Source organism: Marmota flaviventris, chromosome 17 (assembly GCF_047511675.1).
Source record: "Marmota flaviventris isolate mMarFla1 chromosome 17, mMarFla1.hap1, whole genome shotgun sequence".
NCBI classification, from domain to species: domain Eukaryota; kingdom Metazoa; phylum Chordata; class Mammalia; order Rodentia; family Sciuridae; genus Marmota; species Marmota flaviventris.
This window is the reverse complement of record NC_092514.1, coordinates 41,016,978-41,030,096: the sequence shown is the minus strand read 5'-3', so window position 1 is coordinate 41,030,096 and position 13,119 is coordinate 41,016,978. Positions and strand designations below refer to the sequence as shown.

The window sequence follows — 13,119 nt, the reverse complement described above, 5'->3', positions numbered from 1 at the left end:
GTTAACAACTAAAAAAAAAAAGCATTATTCAGTGCTCAGTGCTCTCCAAGGTACGACTACCAGGACAATAAGGAAAAATTATCATATTCTCCTTTCTTTAGTCATGACCAAATTATTCTGATACATAAATACCTACCTGGATTCTCCTTCATCCTCCACGTGTTCACAATGGACAGAGTTGAGAGCACTGACTCTCTTATAATCTTGAGGGGTCAGATATAAATACTTGTATCCCTGTAAAGCACAAGTAGTTTTAAACTCATTATTTGCCACTCTGACACAACCAGAAGATACAGCAAAGTGTGCATAATGAGCTTGTTCCAAAGGTAACTTTGAATTGCTACATCACTTCTTGGAGTTACTGTCTGATTTTATGCCAGCATAGATGGTTCTTTGAAAGATGAAAGTGCCTATTTTTTTATTCACTGTCCTGAAACAAGATACTCCCTTACTGCAACTCCATGTATATTTTATTTTCAACAGGCTAATGGGTAATTTTTGGATCTTCAGTGATACCTTTATTAAAGATATCAATATAAAATTAAAGAATTATGCGAATTACTATTCTTCACTCTCTCAACTCCATGGTATCATCAAAATATATATGAGATCACAGATCTAAGAGATTCAGAATTAAAATCAGAAGCTTATGTGGTACTAATGGTGAACACTGAACACATGCCTCCTGCTTTTTTCAATAACTCCAAATTCCTATTTACATTTAAAAAATTAACATTTTATAATTGATTTATTTGTATACATACATATATACACGCACATACAAAGCAGAGACGTGGCATGTGTTTAACATGCCAAGTGTGTACAATTCAGTAGCTTTTAGTATATTCATACATTATGCGACCATCACCATAATTTTCAGAACACTTTCACCACCACCACCCCCAAAACCCATAACTGTTGGTGGTCACTACCAATTTCCCTACATTCTTAAAACAAATTTAATTGAACTATATTTTTTAAGCAATAAAATCTATCAACTGTTCCACAATCAAAATACAGAATACTTTCATTATTCTCTGAAACAGTTTCACAGGTAAAGATATGAAAGGCAGCAAAGGAAACTGAAAGAGGAGGCAGGAAGGTAGAAAGACAAAAAGGGGACTCGGGGATACTGGAAGCAGAGAAGAAAGTATTTCAAGAATGAAAGTGTAACCAACTGTGTCACATGCTGCTGAATCATCAGATAACTAAGATGAGGACAACGAATTCACTGAAGAATTCAGCAATATGCAATCATGGGTGACCTTGATAAAAGCAGCTACAGTAGAATGGTGAGGGGCAACAGTCACTAAAGAGGGAACAAGAGAAGAGTATATGGAAAACTCTTAAAAAGTGCTGCTCTAAAGGGAAGGAGAAAATGAAGTAGGGATAGTCAGTGGAGGGATAAGTATCTGTATGCTAAAGGGGTAGATCCAGTAGAGAGGGAAAGTGGGGATGCAGGGGAGAGGCACAAGACGTGCTGATTAACATCCTTAAGTTGTCAAGAAGGGACATCAAGTGTACAAGAGGAAGGAAGGTCCTAGATTAGAGCGGGGATTTTTCTTTTTCTTGTTCAATCCTCAGTACCAGGAAGAAAAAAAAAAAAAGAATGAAAGGAGGATAAAGAACAGAAAAAAAGGTGGTAGGTCCTGGTGGGTTTAAAGGATTGTTGGACTCAAGAGAACTACAGAAAGTGAGTTGGAAAGAAAGAATGAAGGTGGAAAACAAAGTGATGCTTGAAACTGAAATTATGGGGAATGAGAGGCTGAACTAGGGTGGAGGAGAGGAACCAGAGAAGGAGAGAAACTCCAGGATCCAAGAAGCCAGATTATAGGAAGGATTGTCTATGTAGATAGAGCAATCACCAAGAATTATCACATGACTAAGAGTACTGGAGAAAGCAACAATAAGCCAGGAACTAAAATATATAAAGAATGAGAGGCTGTGACCAAAGGGTGGAAAAACACTGTAATAAGGAGCAGTGATAGTATGGCATAGTCTGATGACGTGAGACTCAAAGTGGAGAGTTTTCCTGGAAAAAGGAGAATAAAAGGACTCAAAGTAGCAATGAGGATCAAAGAAGACAGTATTCCCCCTCCAGGCTCAGTAGCAGAGTAGAGAGAAATCAGTCAGTACTTAAGAAGGTTATAGGGGAAGTGGTATCTTTAGAAAAGAAATAGGTTTCAAGTAGAACTAGGGAGGTTAGAGAAGAAGCTGAAGGTATAATGAATTTTGTTCATGACTGGCTGTGAGTCCTAAAAACCACAGTGGAATAGTTTTAAGATGTATGTTTTGGGTTTGGCGTGTCTCATGCTAAATGCATTCCAATTATCTCATCTAATGTTCAAGCAACAGCAATCTGTTTTAAAGCTGAAGGAAAAACCAGGTGAGAATACTAAAAACACAGTTAGACACAACGTCCTAATATGGTATCTTAAGGAATTTTCATCAGTAATTTTTTTTATATTTAGTTATCATCATAAGTGCAGACTTTCAAACTTAAACCATTTCCTTTCTCCTACCCCTCACACGTACACACACATGTGCATAACAATACAGTATTTTGAAATATTATCGCTTCTTAGTCCGTACCTTATAAGGATCCTCAGGGTCTACCCAGGCCACATGAAACATATGACGAATTTCTTCTGCCAGTCCAATTCTTGCTCCACTATTGGCTGCTACAAAGATGCGTGGGATACCCTCTGCCCTGGCAAGTTCAGAAGCTCTTAGAAATAGCAAGTCCTCCTGGGGCCCAAAGGACCCAATTCGGTATGTAATGTCATTGCCAATAACAATAATATCCCTGCCTTCTGGATATTCAGGACTTTTAAGGCTCATTTTCCAAGCTACCATGCCAATCTGCAAAGATATAAACAAATGAATAAACACAAGCTTCTTACATGCAGAATTTTTTCTCAGGATCCTTGAAGGTATGACCATATACCTAGGACTCATCCTTCATGTAAAAATAGGCAGTGCTAAAGAGCCAAACTCCCTGTTGAAAGCCAGAAAAAAAAATTTTTTTTTTAATCCTCCAGTATACTACTCCCTATAGACTTTGCTAGGAATGGGTGGTTTACAATTTATTCCAAAGTGGTCTCAATTCCTTCTTTGGGCCTACTCAAAGATAGAAAAAAACAAAGTCTACCTACACTCAAGATACGTGTGGAAGAATGCCTTGGCAGTGGTAATTAAATCCAGAATTCCCATTTTACTAACTTGTATATTGAGCCATTGTTTCTAGTTTTAGTGAGATTCATTCCAAGAAACCTTTAACTCATAAGGGAGCAGAAGGAGAATCACCTCTCATGGACTGTACAACTTTTGTGTCCTTTTACTGTCCTCTACCATTTGACAGGAATAGAAACATTCCTTATTGGCTTATTCCAGGTAGGCACCATTCCTGCAAGAATTTACTGTGACTCAGCAATGTATTCTTAAGAGCAATTCTTGTTGCTTTTTTCCAATATCAGAAAACTAAAGGATGCACAGAACTAATCTCTTGCTATACTATGATACATGTAAATCTCTGTTCTGTTTAGTAGCATCTGATCACCACACAATAAGTGATAATGGCTTAAAAGTCAGAGTGACATGTCTCTTCCCAAACCCTCACCACCCTCTCCTTTTTCAATCCCTTCCTATATGAGAACTAGTCAATCCTTCTACTTGTTATCTGCTAGTTCCATTTCTTTTCTATTCACTTACAATCCAGTTACAGCTGCTGTTTTTCATGTCTGCCTGTCTGTTTCCCATATACCTGGATAAATAACGCTTTTCATCCCCCCCCCCTTTCTAGCTCATGCTTCCCTCCCTGCCCCCACCACTCACCCCCCAAAACAAAGCCAACCAGATGAGTATTCCTGGTCCTGCCTAATGGAGCCCAGCCACATCTGCAGCCTTGGTCCCTCATCCCCAAGCTGCTGCATATCACCTCATTGGGGAGCTGGCCATCAAGAAGGGCCATTAACAGATGTAAATAGCAGCATCCCTGGAAAGCCACATGCATCACCCAGACTCAACCGGGCCAGTGATCATAAGCTCTGAGTACACATTTCTCAATCCAATTGCACATCCACGGTAATCAGGCTGGTTGAAGCTTTCCACACAGCTATTTGTGACTCTCAGCATTAAGAAATATATATGTGAAACACCCACAGATAAATATAAGCTATTTAATATATCATACCATTGGCCAAACACAAATCAAAATGGATATAATACACCAGAAAAAATCCAATCGCCTTCTGAGATATTACTCTATCTGCTCATTAAAGGCAGATAAGGGAAGGAGAAACACATCACCCAAAAGATAGCACAGAGAAACCCCAAATATCAGGATAATTTTGGCTGTGGTTCTTAAGAAGATAGTTAATACAATGCCTGTATGGGGAGGAATATTTTCTCTGCTTTCTATGTGTGCTGCTTTAGCACAACCACTCTTTTGTTTTTCAAGAAAGAAAAGCTATTTTCTGTCTATTTTCCTCTAAATGCATTTGTACTTAGGAAGATTGGGTCTTACATCAAATTTTGTGATATATTACCCTTAGCCACCTAGGCCAGAAGCAGCTTAGATGCAAGCCCTGAAGAATCTACTTCAGCATTTGCGTGCTAATGTAAATACTGTGACAATGTGGCACTGGGCAGGCAAATAATACTCTTATCTTTCGTTATTATCTGGGGACTCTAACTGTGTCACTTGGGCAGTCAGTTCAGCAATTGGCCAGGTCATTATGCTTACAATATTGACTTCTAATTAGGTGTCAACACAGCAGCACCAAGAACACACTATTCTTTATCAATGTCTTTCTGAAGTGTGTTCTTTATCATCCCCCTGCCCCCACTGCCTTAAAAAGCACTATCATAGAATGGATACTATTATCCCAATCTTTGTACAGCAAGATTCCTTACTAGAAGAGATTCAGTTTTGAGCCAGCACAACGGATAAACATCTAAGAAAGTATCTGTTGTTCAATTTACATTAAAATTTGGATTTCACTGCTAATCGAACAGTAAGGCATATAATGATGAATATGGGCTTTGGAGTCAACCAAACTTAGATCTAAATCTAGGCTCTATTGCTTATTAACTCTGACACCTGGGAACATTATTTAACTTTTATTGAACTTCAATGTCCTCAGATGCAAAGTAAAGGAAATAATACCCATGGGTTTGATAAACAAACTATCAGAAACAGAATTCTATTATATTAACTTTAACATAAAGTTTATCCTTTTTTCTCCTCAACCTGTCCATATTCTATCTAATCCAAAAGGTTGGTTCAAATCCCAATTCCTCAGTAAAGCTTCCCAAGCACAAAGTAACCTTTCTCTTTTCCAGTCTCTTAAACTAAGACCTTCATGCAGAGAACCCATTTGATAATTAATTCATATACTACCTAGGACTTCTGTTAGCTCACCATCTTGAACCATTATATCTCCTCCTCTAGTGCCTTGCAGGATCCCTGAACATAATGTGGGAGTAATGAACACTGCATCTATGACTGATATCTGGAGATATAGAATCACAGTCCTAAATATCATTAAACTTTTTTTCTTTACTAGCTATTATTAACTGAACATCTATTATATGCTACACTGTACTACAAATTGACAATACTGATAGTGGTTAAGAGTTTCAGTGGAGGAGTCAAACTGTCTGGCATAAATCCGTTTTATGCTAGCTGTAAAATTTTAGTCAAGTCAATCTTTAATAGCCTCACTTTTCCCAATTATAAAATGGAGATGGTAATACCTTTCTGAAGGGACTGTTGTAACAAACACCACATTAAATTATATAAAAACCCTATTATTGGGCTGGAGTTAGTGGTAGAGCACTTGTCTAGCATGTGTGAGGCACTGGGTTCAATTCTCAACACCATGTATAAATAAATGCAATAAAGGTTCATTGACAACAAAAATGTTTTGTTTTGTTTTTTTAAACCCTATTATTATTGCTGGGTGCAGTGGTGCACACCTGTAAACCCAGTGGCTCAGGAGGCCGAGGCAGGAGGATTGTGAGCTAAAAACCAGCCTCAGCAACAGCGAGGTGCTAAGCAACTCACTGAGACCCTGTCTCTAAATAAAATACAAAAAAAGGGCTGGGGATGTGGCTCAGTGGTTGAGTGCCCCTGAATTTAATCCACAGCACCACCACCGCAGGAAAAAAAAACCCTATTATCTTAAAGGTAGTTGTTATTCTCATGAGGAAATTGAGGCACTGGGTAATTAAGTAACTTGTTCTTATAGCTAGTATGAGTTGCATATAATGGTGAATGTGGGCTTTGGAAACATTCCTTATTGGCGTATTCCAGGTAGGCACTGTTTCTGCAAGAATTTACTGAACTACATCCACAGAAGGAACCCCACCCTCACCTTCTTTTTGAAATAGGGTCTTGCTAAGTTGCTCAGGTTGGCTGGCCTTGAACTTGCAATCTGTCTGCCATCCTCCTGCCTCAGTCTGCCAAGTAGTTGGGATTACAGGTTGTGCACACCTGTGCCTATGCCTGTGCCTGAATTGTTTATTTTTTAAAGTAAAGTTCACAGAAAAAGAAGTGATATTTCTTTACTAGTTAAGGAAATATTTTCCAGACTAGTGCTACTGCCTTTAGCTAAACACAATATGGAAGGTGAACATCAATTATAGCACCATACAAATGTCATGATAACCACATTTTTGGAAGGAAGTAAATGGGATAGTGAGTCACTGTAGTGTCTATATAGTCTTACAAAGTGATGGCTGTGAATAGCATTCTAACTCATCAAAATGTAATACTAAATTAGAAGGAGGAGGACACAAAATTGCATGCAAAGTTGTGAGAGGCAAAATAGTCTTGTAGTTAAGGGTACAGACTCTGGAGCCAGATTCTGAGATTCTCAGTCTGAATCTAATAAAACAGAGAGTCAGTCAGTTACTAGTCATATAACCCTAGATAAGATACTAACCTATCTGTGCTTCAGTTTCTTCAAAATGAGGTAATAACAATTTTCTATATAAGTTTGGTGTGAGGATTAAATGTATACTAAGTCCAAGAATGGCAAAAGCACATAGTAAACGCACAGTATATTTTAAAAACTTTATCTAAAAACATGCTAGTGGGTACTAGTAAAATGAGATAATAGTTATTCAGATGATAAAATTGTATATGTTTTCCATTTTCCAAACTTTCTCTAATGTGTTTATATTGCATTGATGACATAAATGTTTTTTTCCCTCTACTAAACTACATTCCCATCCTCTTTTTTTATATTTTATTCTCAGACAGGGGTCTCACTAAGTTGCTGAGGCTGACCTTGAACTTACAATCTTTCTCATTTACTTTTTTTTTTTTAGTTGTAGATGAACACAATACCTTCAATTATTTTATTTGATTATTTTTTTGTGGTGCCAGGGATCAAACCCAGTACCTCATGCATACTAGGCAAGCAGTCTACCACTGAGCCACAACTCTGGCCCCCCTCTCATTTACTTTTTTTTTTTTTAAGAGAACCATTTTTCTTCAGTTGTTGATGAACCTTTATTTTATTTACTTATTCATATGTGGTACTGAGAATCGAACCTAGTGCCTCACACATACAAGGCAAGTGCTCTACCACTGAGCTACAACTCCCGCCCCCCTCTCATTTACTTTTTAATTCACAAAAATTTAAAGTGAGCCACGCATGGTGACTTACACCTGCAACCCCAGAAACTTGGGAGACTGAGGCAGGAGGATCACAAATTTGAGGCCAGCCTCAGGAATTAGTGAGAGCCGTTTCTCAAAAATAAAACATAAAAAAGAGCTGAGGATATAGCTCAAGCAGTAGAGCATCCCTAGGTTCCATCCCTAGTAACACACACACACACACACACACACACACACACACAGTGAAAGTATCACCAAGTACCTTTTCACTGAATGACAGGTACCTGGTAGTTTTATAATATTATTCCTACTTTGGTACATATTTGAGTATTTCCACAATAAAAAAACATTTTTGCTGGGCATGGTGGCACATGCCTATAATCCCAGTGACTTGGGAGGCTGAGGCAGGAGGATTCCAAGTTTAAGGTCAGCCTCATTAGCTGATTGAGACCCTATCTCAAAATAAACAATAAAAAGTACTGAAGATGTAGCTCAGTGGTAACATGCACCTGGGTTCAATCCTCAGTACCAAAAAAAAAAAAAAGTATTTTTAAGGGGGGAAAAAAAATCTCATCAGCTTAAGGGATTTCCTATGTTTAAATTCTCAATTTTAGTTATCATATGTATGTTAAAAAGAGAAAAATAAATATATGAAAATTAAAAGAATACCAAAAACTATCTTAGGGGAATGCACAGCGGCACACACTTGTAATCCTAGCTACTTGGAGGCTTAGGTAGGAGAACTGCAAGTTCAAGGTCAGCTTTAGTAACTTAGTGAGACCTTTGTTTCAAAATAAAATATATTTTTAAAGGTAAAAGCATTTAGCTTAGTGATAAACTGTCCCCACCCCCACCCTACCCCAGCTTTAATTTCCAGTCCAAGAAAAGAAAAAGAAAAAGACTATCTTAGGGCTCAGAGTGTAGCTCAGTGGTAGAATGCTTGCCTTGCATATACAAAGCCCTGGGTTCATTCTCTAGCACTGGGGGAGAAACAAAAAAACTATCTTAGTATGTTGGGCTATCATTTCATTTTTTAAAAAGAAATGCTCTGCAATGATGTGGTAGAATGTATATATAGGTTTATACAATATTAATATCCCTACCTGAGAAGTAACTGCTTCAGTGTTTTTCTGCTCTGATGGTTAAATACATATTTATACTTTTTAAGTCAATATTTGTACAATAGACAAGAACAGTGCCTATCAGCTAAATACATATTTAGGACTTTACCACATGTATTACAAACATGTACTAAAATCGAAAGCTTATATTTATACAGAGCCTTTCATCTTGAAGGGGGCTAAAGAGCTTTACAAACATATGTACATAAAGGACGTTTGCACTGATAGGCAGGCAAGGTATCAATTCGTCCACTCCCCTATTTCTTCCAGCAGTCCTCGGTAGGAACACATGGTGTCAACAGATGCAGGTCTATAACAGCTGCAAAGACACGTAACACAATAATCCAGTTGCGATGCACAGTCACTGAAAGGAGGATTGCAACTTTGGAATAGCAACTGCTCTCCTCCAATGCAGAAGCACCACAGCCATTTCCAGCTTTGTGTTTTTAAATTATTCTCTACCAAATTCAACTAATCACTTGACAAAATTGAATTTGATACTGGAAGTGGTTTCTGAATGCAAAACACTTTCTGCCTGATGATGAACACTAGGTTGAAAAATACTCCCCCCGGCCCTTGTTAGATTTAGGGGAAAAAAAGGGCAGGGGTGGGATCACAACATTCAGGATCAGAATATTCAAAATATTCTAAGAATAGCTTTGTTTCAGAGGATTTGGTATTACTTCAAAGACAGGCATATTTCTTCCCCCTCCATCTAATTAGGACACCATAAGTTTTTCAGTCAAATTACATAGAGGAGTCTATGTTATATAAACAATGAAGATTTTATATTGCAAAAATTCTGCAATCACTATAAAAGTATAGTTTCACAAGTGTGACAATGTGATTAGGAATGTGACATTCATTGATTTCACCTAAGCCCAAGCTGCCTTGTATAGTAACTGAAGAATAACATCCAAGGGAAATCCCTTCATTGAATTCCGTTTTTTCTGTCTTCTCTTTCCTGCCCACATTTCTACTCAAATGAAACCTGGTAAAAATGACACTCCACTACTCAGGGATAAGGACTGACCAGCTAAGGAAGCAACAAAAGGGCAACCTGTAGCCTGTCTGAGCTAGTGGATGGGTTTGTGATCTACCGAGTTTCAGACTCGGGTTTCTTGATACTGGTAGCACCAGAATCTTCCCTGATCACTTTCTCTTGTTAGAACTGACTATCCAAGTGGTCCTTTCAGTAAGTACTTACTGAAAACTGTCTTTGCATTAATATTGCCATGGATAAGTTTTAAAATATTTTATTTCAGATAAATTTTCATAACAGGTCATTTCAACTCACAGGTTTCTTAAGGGATATCAAGCTAAGTTAATTGTTTTAAAGTGAAAAAGGGAAGAGAAAAAAGCTAGTGATCAAACTAAGGATTAGAAGAAATAAGTATTTGTTTTCCTTATACAAGTACTGAGAAAGAAAATATTTCTCTGGCCACATTCCAATCCTGGAATAAATACACTCAAGTGAGGGAGGTGGGAGGAGGGAGGAGAAAGCAAGCAGAAGAGAACAGTCTTATTTAACTGTTTTTATGTGGGTAAAATGATTTGTGCCACAGTATTTCCATAAGAAGTGGGACCATTATTTTCCTGTAGAAACACATTTGGTTTGAAAAGTATCACTGGACAGGACGTGAAAATCAAACCAAATGAATTATTCACAACCTCCGATCAGAGGTGATCATTATTTCTGATGCTCCAAACAGTGATTAGGATTCTGCCCTGAGATGTCATTTTCTCGCTGAGTAACACCAGCGATACAGAAAGGCATTATCTATCTATCCATATATGTATTTTTTCTCCTGGGAGGACCTTGGTTTAATATTACTATAACAGACACTAAAAACATGATAATATTAACATTTATTCTGGTGGTACCCATAAATGCCATTAGTCTGACACAAAGTGTCAACACTAATCATGACCCAAAATTAACACCAAAATTGACATCAACATTAATTGTACTATCGGTGTGAATAGAATGCGCAAGCACCACAGGAACTTTCCAAGGATTCAGTTGCTATAAAATAAAACAACAACGTTAAGCTCAACAAAGAAATTTGAAGGGAAAGCTAAGGGGCAAAACATGACTGGATTTTGTTTTTTGTGGGTGTAAGATGCATCCATGGACTCTAGCAATGCTGTAGAAGGCAGGAAGAGAACATCATTGCCACAGTTGCCTTTCTTCTATCTCCACAATGTAAGTTCTGTCAGTAGCAACAAATGTCTTTCCATACAGATTTAAATACAGGTTAGACTGTGGCTGAAATGTTATTTTCTATGCTAAAAGTCTAAAACTTGAGTGATTTTTGGCAAAGCCTTCAGTAGCTATTGTTCTAATTCTGCTAATGCCAAGAAGATGACCACCCTAAAGAGCCCTGGGGCAGCAATACAAAAAAATTCTAGTATGTCATAACTGAAATGGATTTAGGTATTATTTGCAACATAAAAATGAGAAAACTAAAACCCACAGAGAAGGAATTGGAACTTGAGTTCCTTTTTAGCTACAGAACAAAATGTGACTTTTTCCCCCTTTTGTATTTTGTATGGAATATTAAATTTTCACAAAACTATAAAAAATAATTGCCATAGAAATTTTAACTCATGTTAGTCTCATAATAAAACATACAATGAAATACCATAAAATACTGTATAGGTTTTAAAAGATAAATTTTTAAGCCATAAGGTAATGTAACATTTAACTTCATGTGTTCTATTTGTGAAAACCAGGTTGAAAAAAATACCAACACCTTTGTATACTACACTATCTGATAGAGCATGTTCCATTACCTAGTGCTATATGATCACACAAAAGAGCTCAAAACAATTTTCTTCTTCTTCTTTTTTAACTGTCAATGAACTTTATTCATATGCAGTGCTGAGAATTGAACCCAGTGCCTCATACATGTTAGGTAAGCCCTCTACCACTGAGCCACAACCCCAGCCCAAAACAATTTTATTTTCTTTTTAAATATTTATTTATTTATTTATTTTAGGTGTAAATGAACACAACACAATACCTTTATTTTTATGTGGTGCTGAGGATCAAACCCGGGTCCCACCCGCGCTAGGCAAGCGCTCTACCACTAAGCCACAATCCCAGCCCCCAAAACAATTTTCTTAATCATCGAAAAAACTTTTTTCATGCTTGGGTGATTAAAAAATGGCTGAAGAGACTTAGCCCCTCTAAGATATGGTAAGAGGGTAAGAAAAGTATAATTTTTAGAACAAAAAAAGAATTTATTCTCCTGGTAATTTTTGCCAACATTACCAAAGATTAGAAATAATAATTTTGAAATAATGATTTTTCCTGAACACCCAGTAATTTAATAAGCATACCAATTATTATTATTATTTTTTAAACATACACACAGAAGCCAGTGGTATTTGAGAAATGAGACACAGGATTAATTTGTTGATATGGAAATTAACCAAGTTGGCCTACATAGTTCTAGAGCCTTGCCCATTAGTCATATGAAGGAATGTTGAACTCTGGTGCTCCACGCTACACCTCATCCTCTGGTGTCATCTATTGCTGTCCTGATGTTCATTATTGCTTCTACTTAGAGCTGTAAAGTTTTTTGACATAGGGTACTATGTCACATCCTTTTCCAGTAAAACCTTAAAGCTTAAGACATGTATGAAAATGTTGGCAAGTACATTCGTTATTTAAGGGTTATTTCTAGGACTTGTTTTTTTGGAAAAAAAAAAAAATAGGAGTCCTCCACAAGGACTACTCTAGTGAGCCAGTGGACAATTTCAGATTTTCAAAATTGATCAAGTTCACTGAAGCTTAGTTGCTAACAATGAAGTGAGTCAAAACCAACTCATCAACCTGATGAGAAATCTCCAACAGTAATAACAGTCATTCAGAAAAAATTCTGAGAAGACCATATGCATCCCAAAAGAACAGTGTTAGAATTTCATGAGAAACAATTCCATGGTAGGAAGACGTATTTTTTCAAAATTAGCCTCAAAATTTCATCTCCTGCATGCTAGGCAGATACTCTACCACTGAGCCACATTCCTAACCCTTTTTTGTTTGTATATTTTCTTTAGCCTCAAAATTTTTCTAATGAAGGATCCAAATGAAAGATAACTTCAGACAATTACTTTTAATCAAATATACTAACTTAGAATGGGGCTAAAATTAAAAAAAACAGTATAATGTCTTTAAAAAAAATCTCATCATAATACTGCATATCTTTCTCTATACTTAGAATTCCTACCTTGCTATGCCTAAAAAGATTCAAAATTGTTTTTTTGAAGCCCTTAATGAACAATAAGGCAAGCACAAATTATGACTGTTTATGTATAACTAGTGGTAGGGGACCCTTTTCTGCTGAGGAACTAACTCAAAGCACT

The 13,119-nt window shown here is 37.0% G+C and overlaps 1 protein-coding gene across 7 annotated transcripts in view; it reads right to left on the bottom strand.

Annotated features, from left to right (window-relative positions):
• Window positions 1-13,119, bottom strand: part of Acaca (acetyl-CoA carboxylase alpha) — a 276,215-nt gene that overhangs the window by 66,232 nt on the left and 196,864 nt on the right. For all 7 annotated transcript variants that reach the window (XM_027950233.2, XM_071603724.1, XM_071603728.1 and 4 more), the window contains 2 exons: window positions 2,593-2,862; window positions 137-234 (listed from right to left, as the gene is read on the bottom strand). In XM_027950233.2, coding sequence (XP_027806034.1) covers window positions 137-234; window positions 2,593-2,862 — 368 coding nt within the window. The remainder of the gene's footprint in view (window positions 1-136; window positions 235-2,592; window positions 2,863-13,119) is intronic.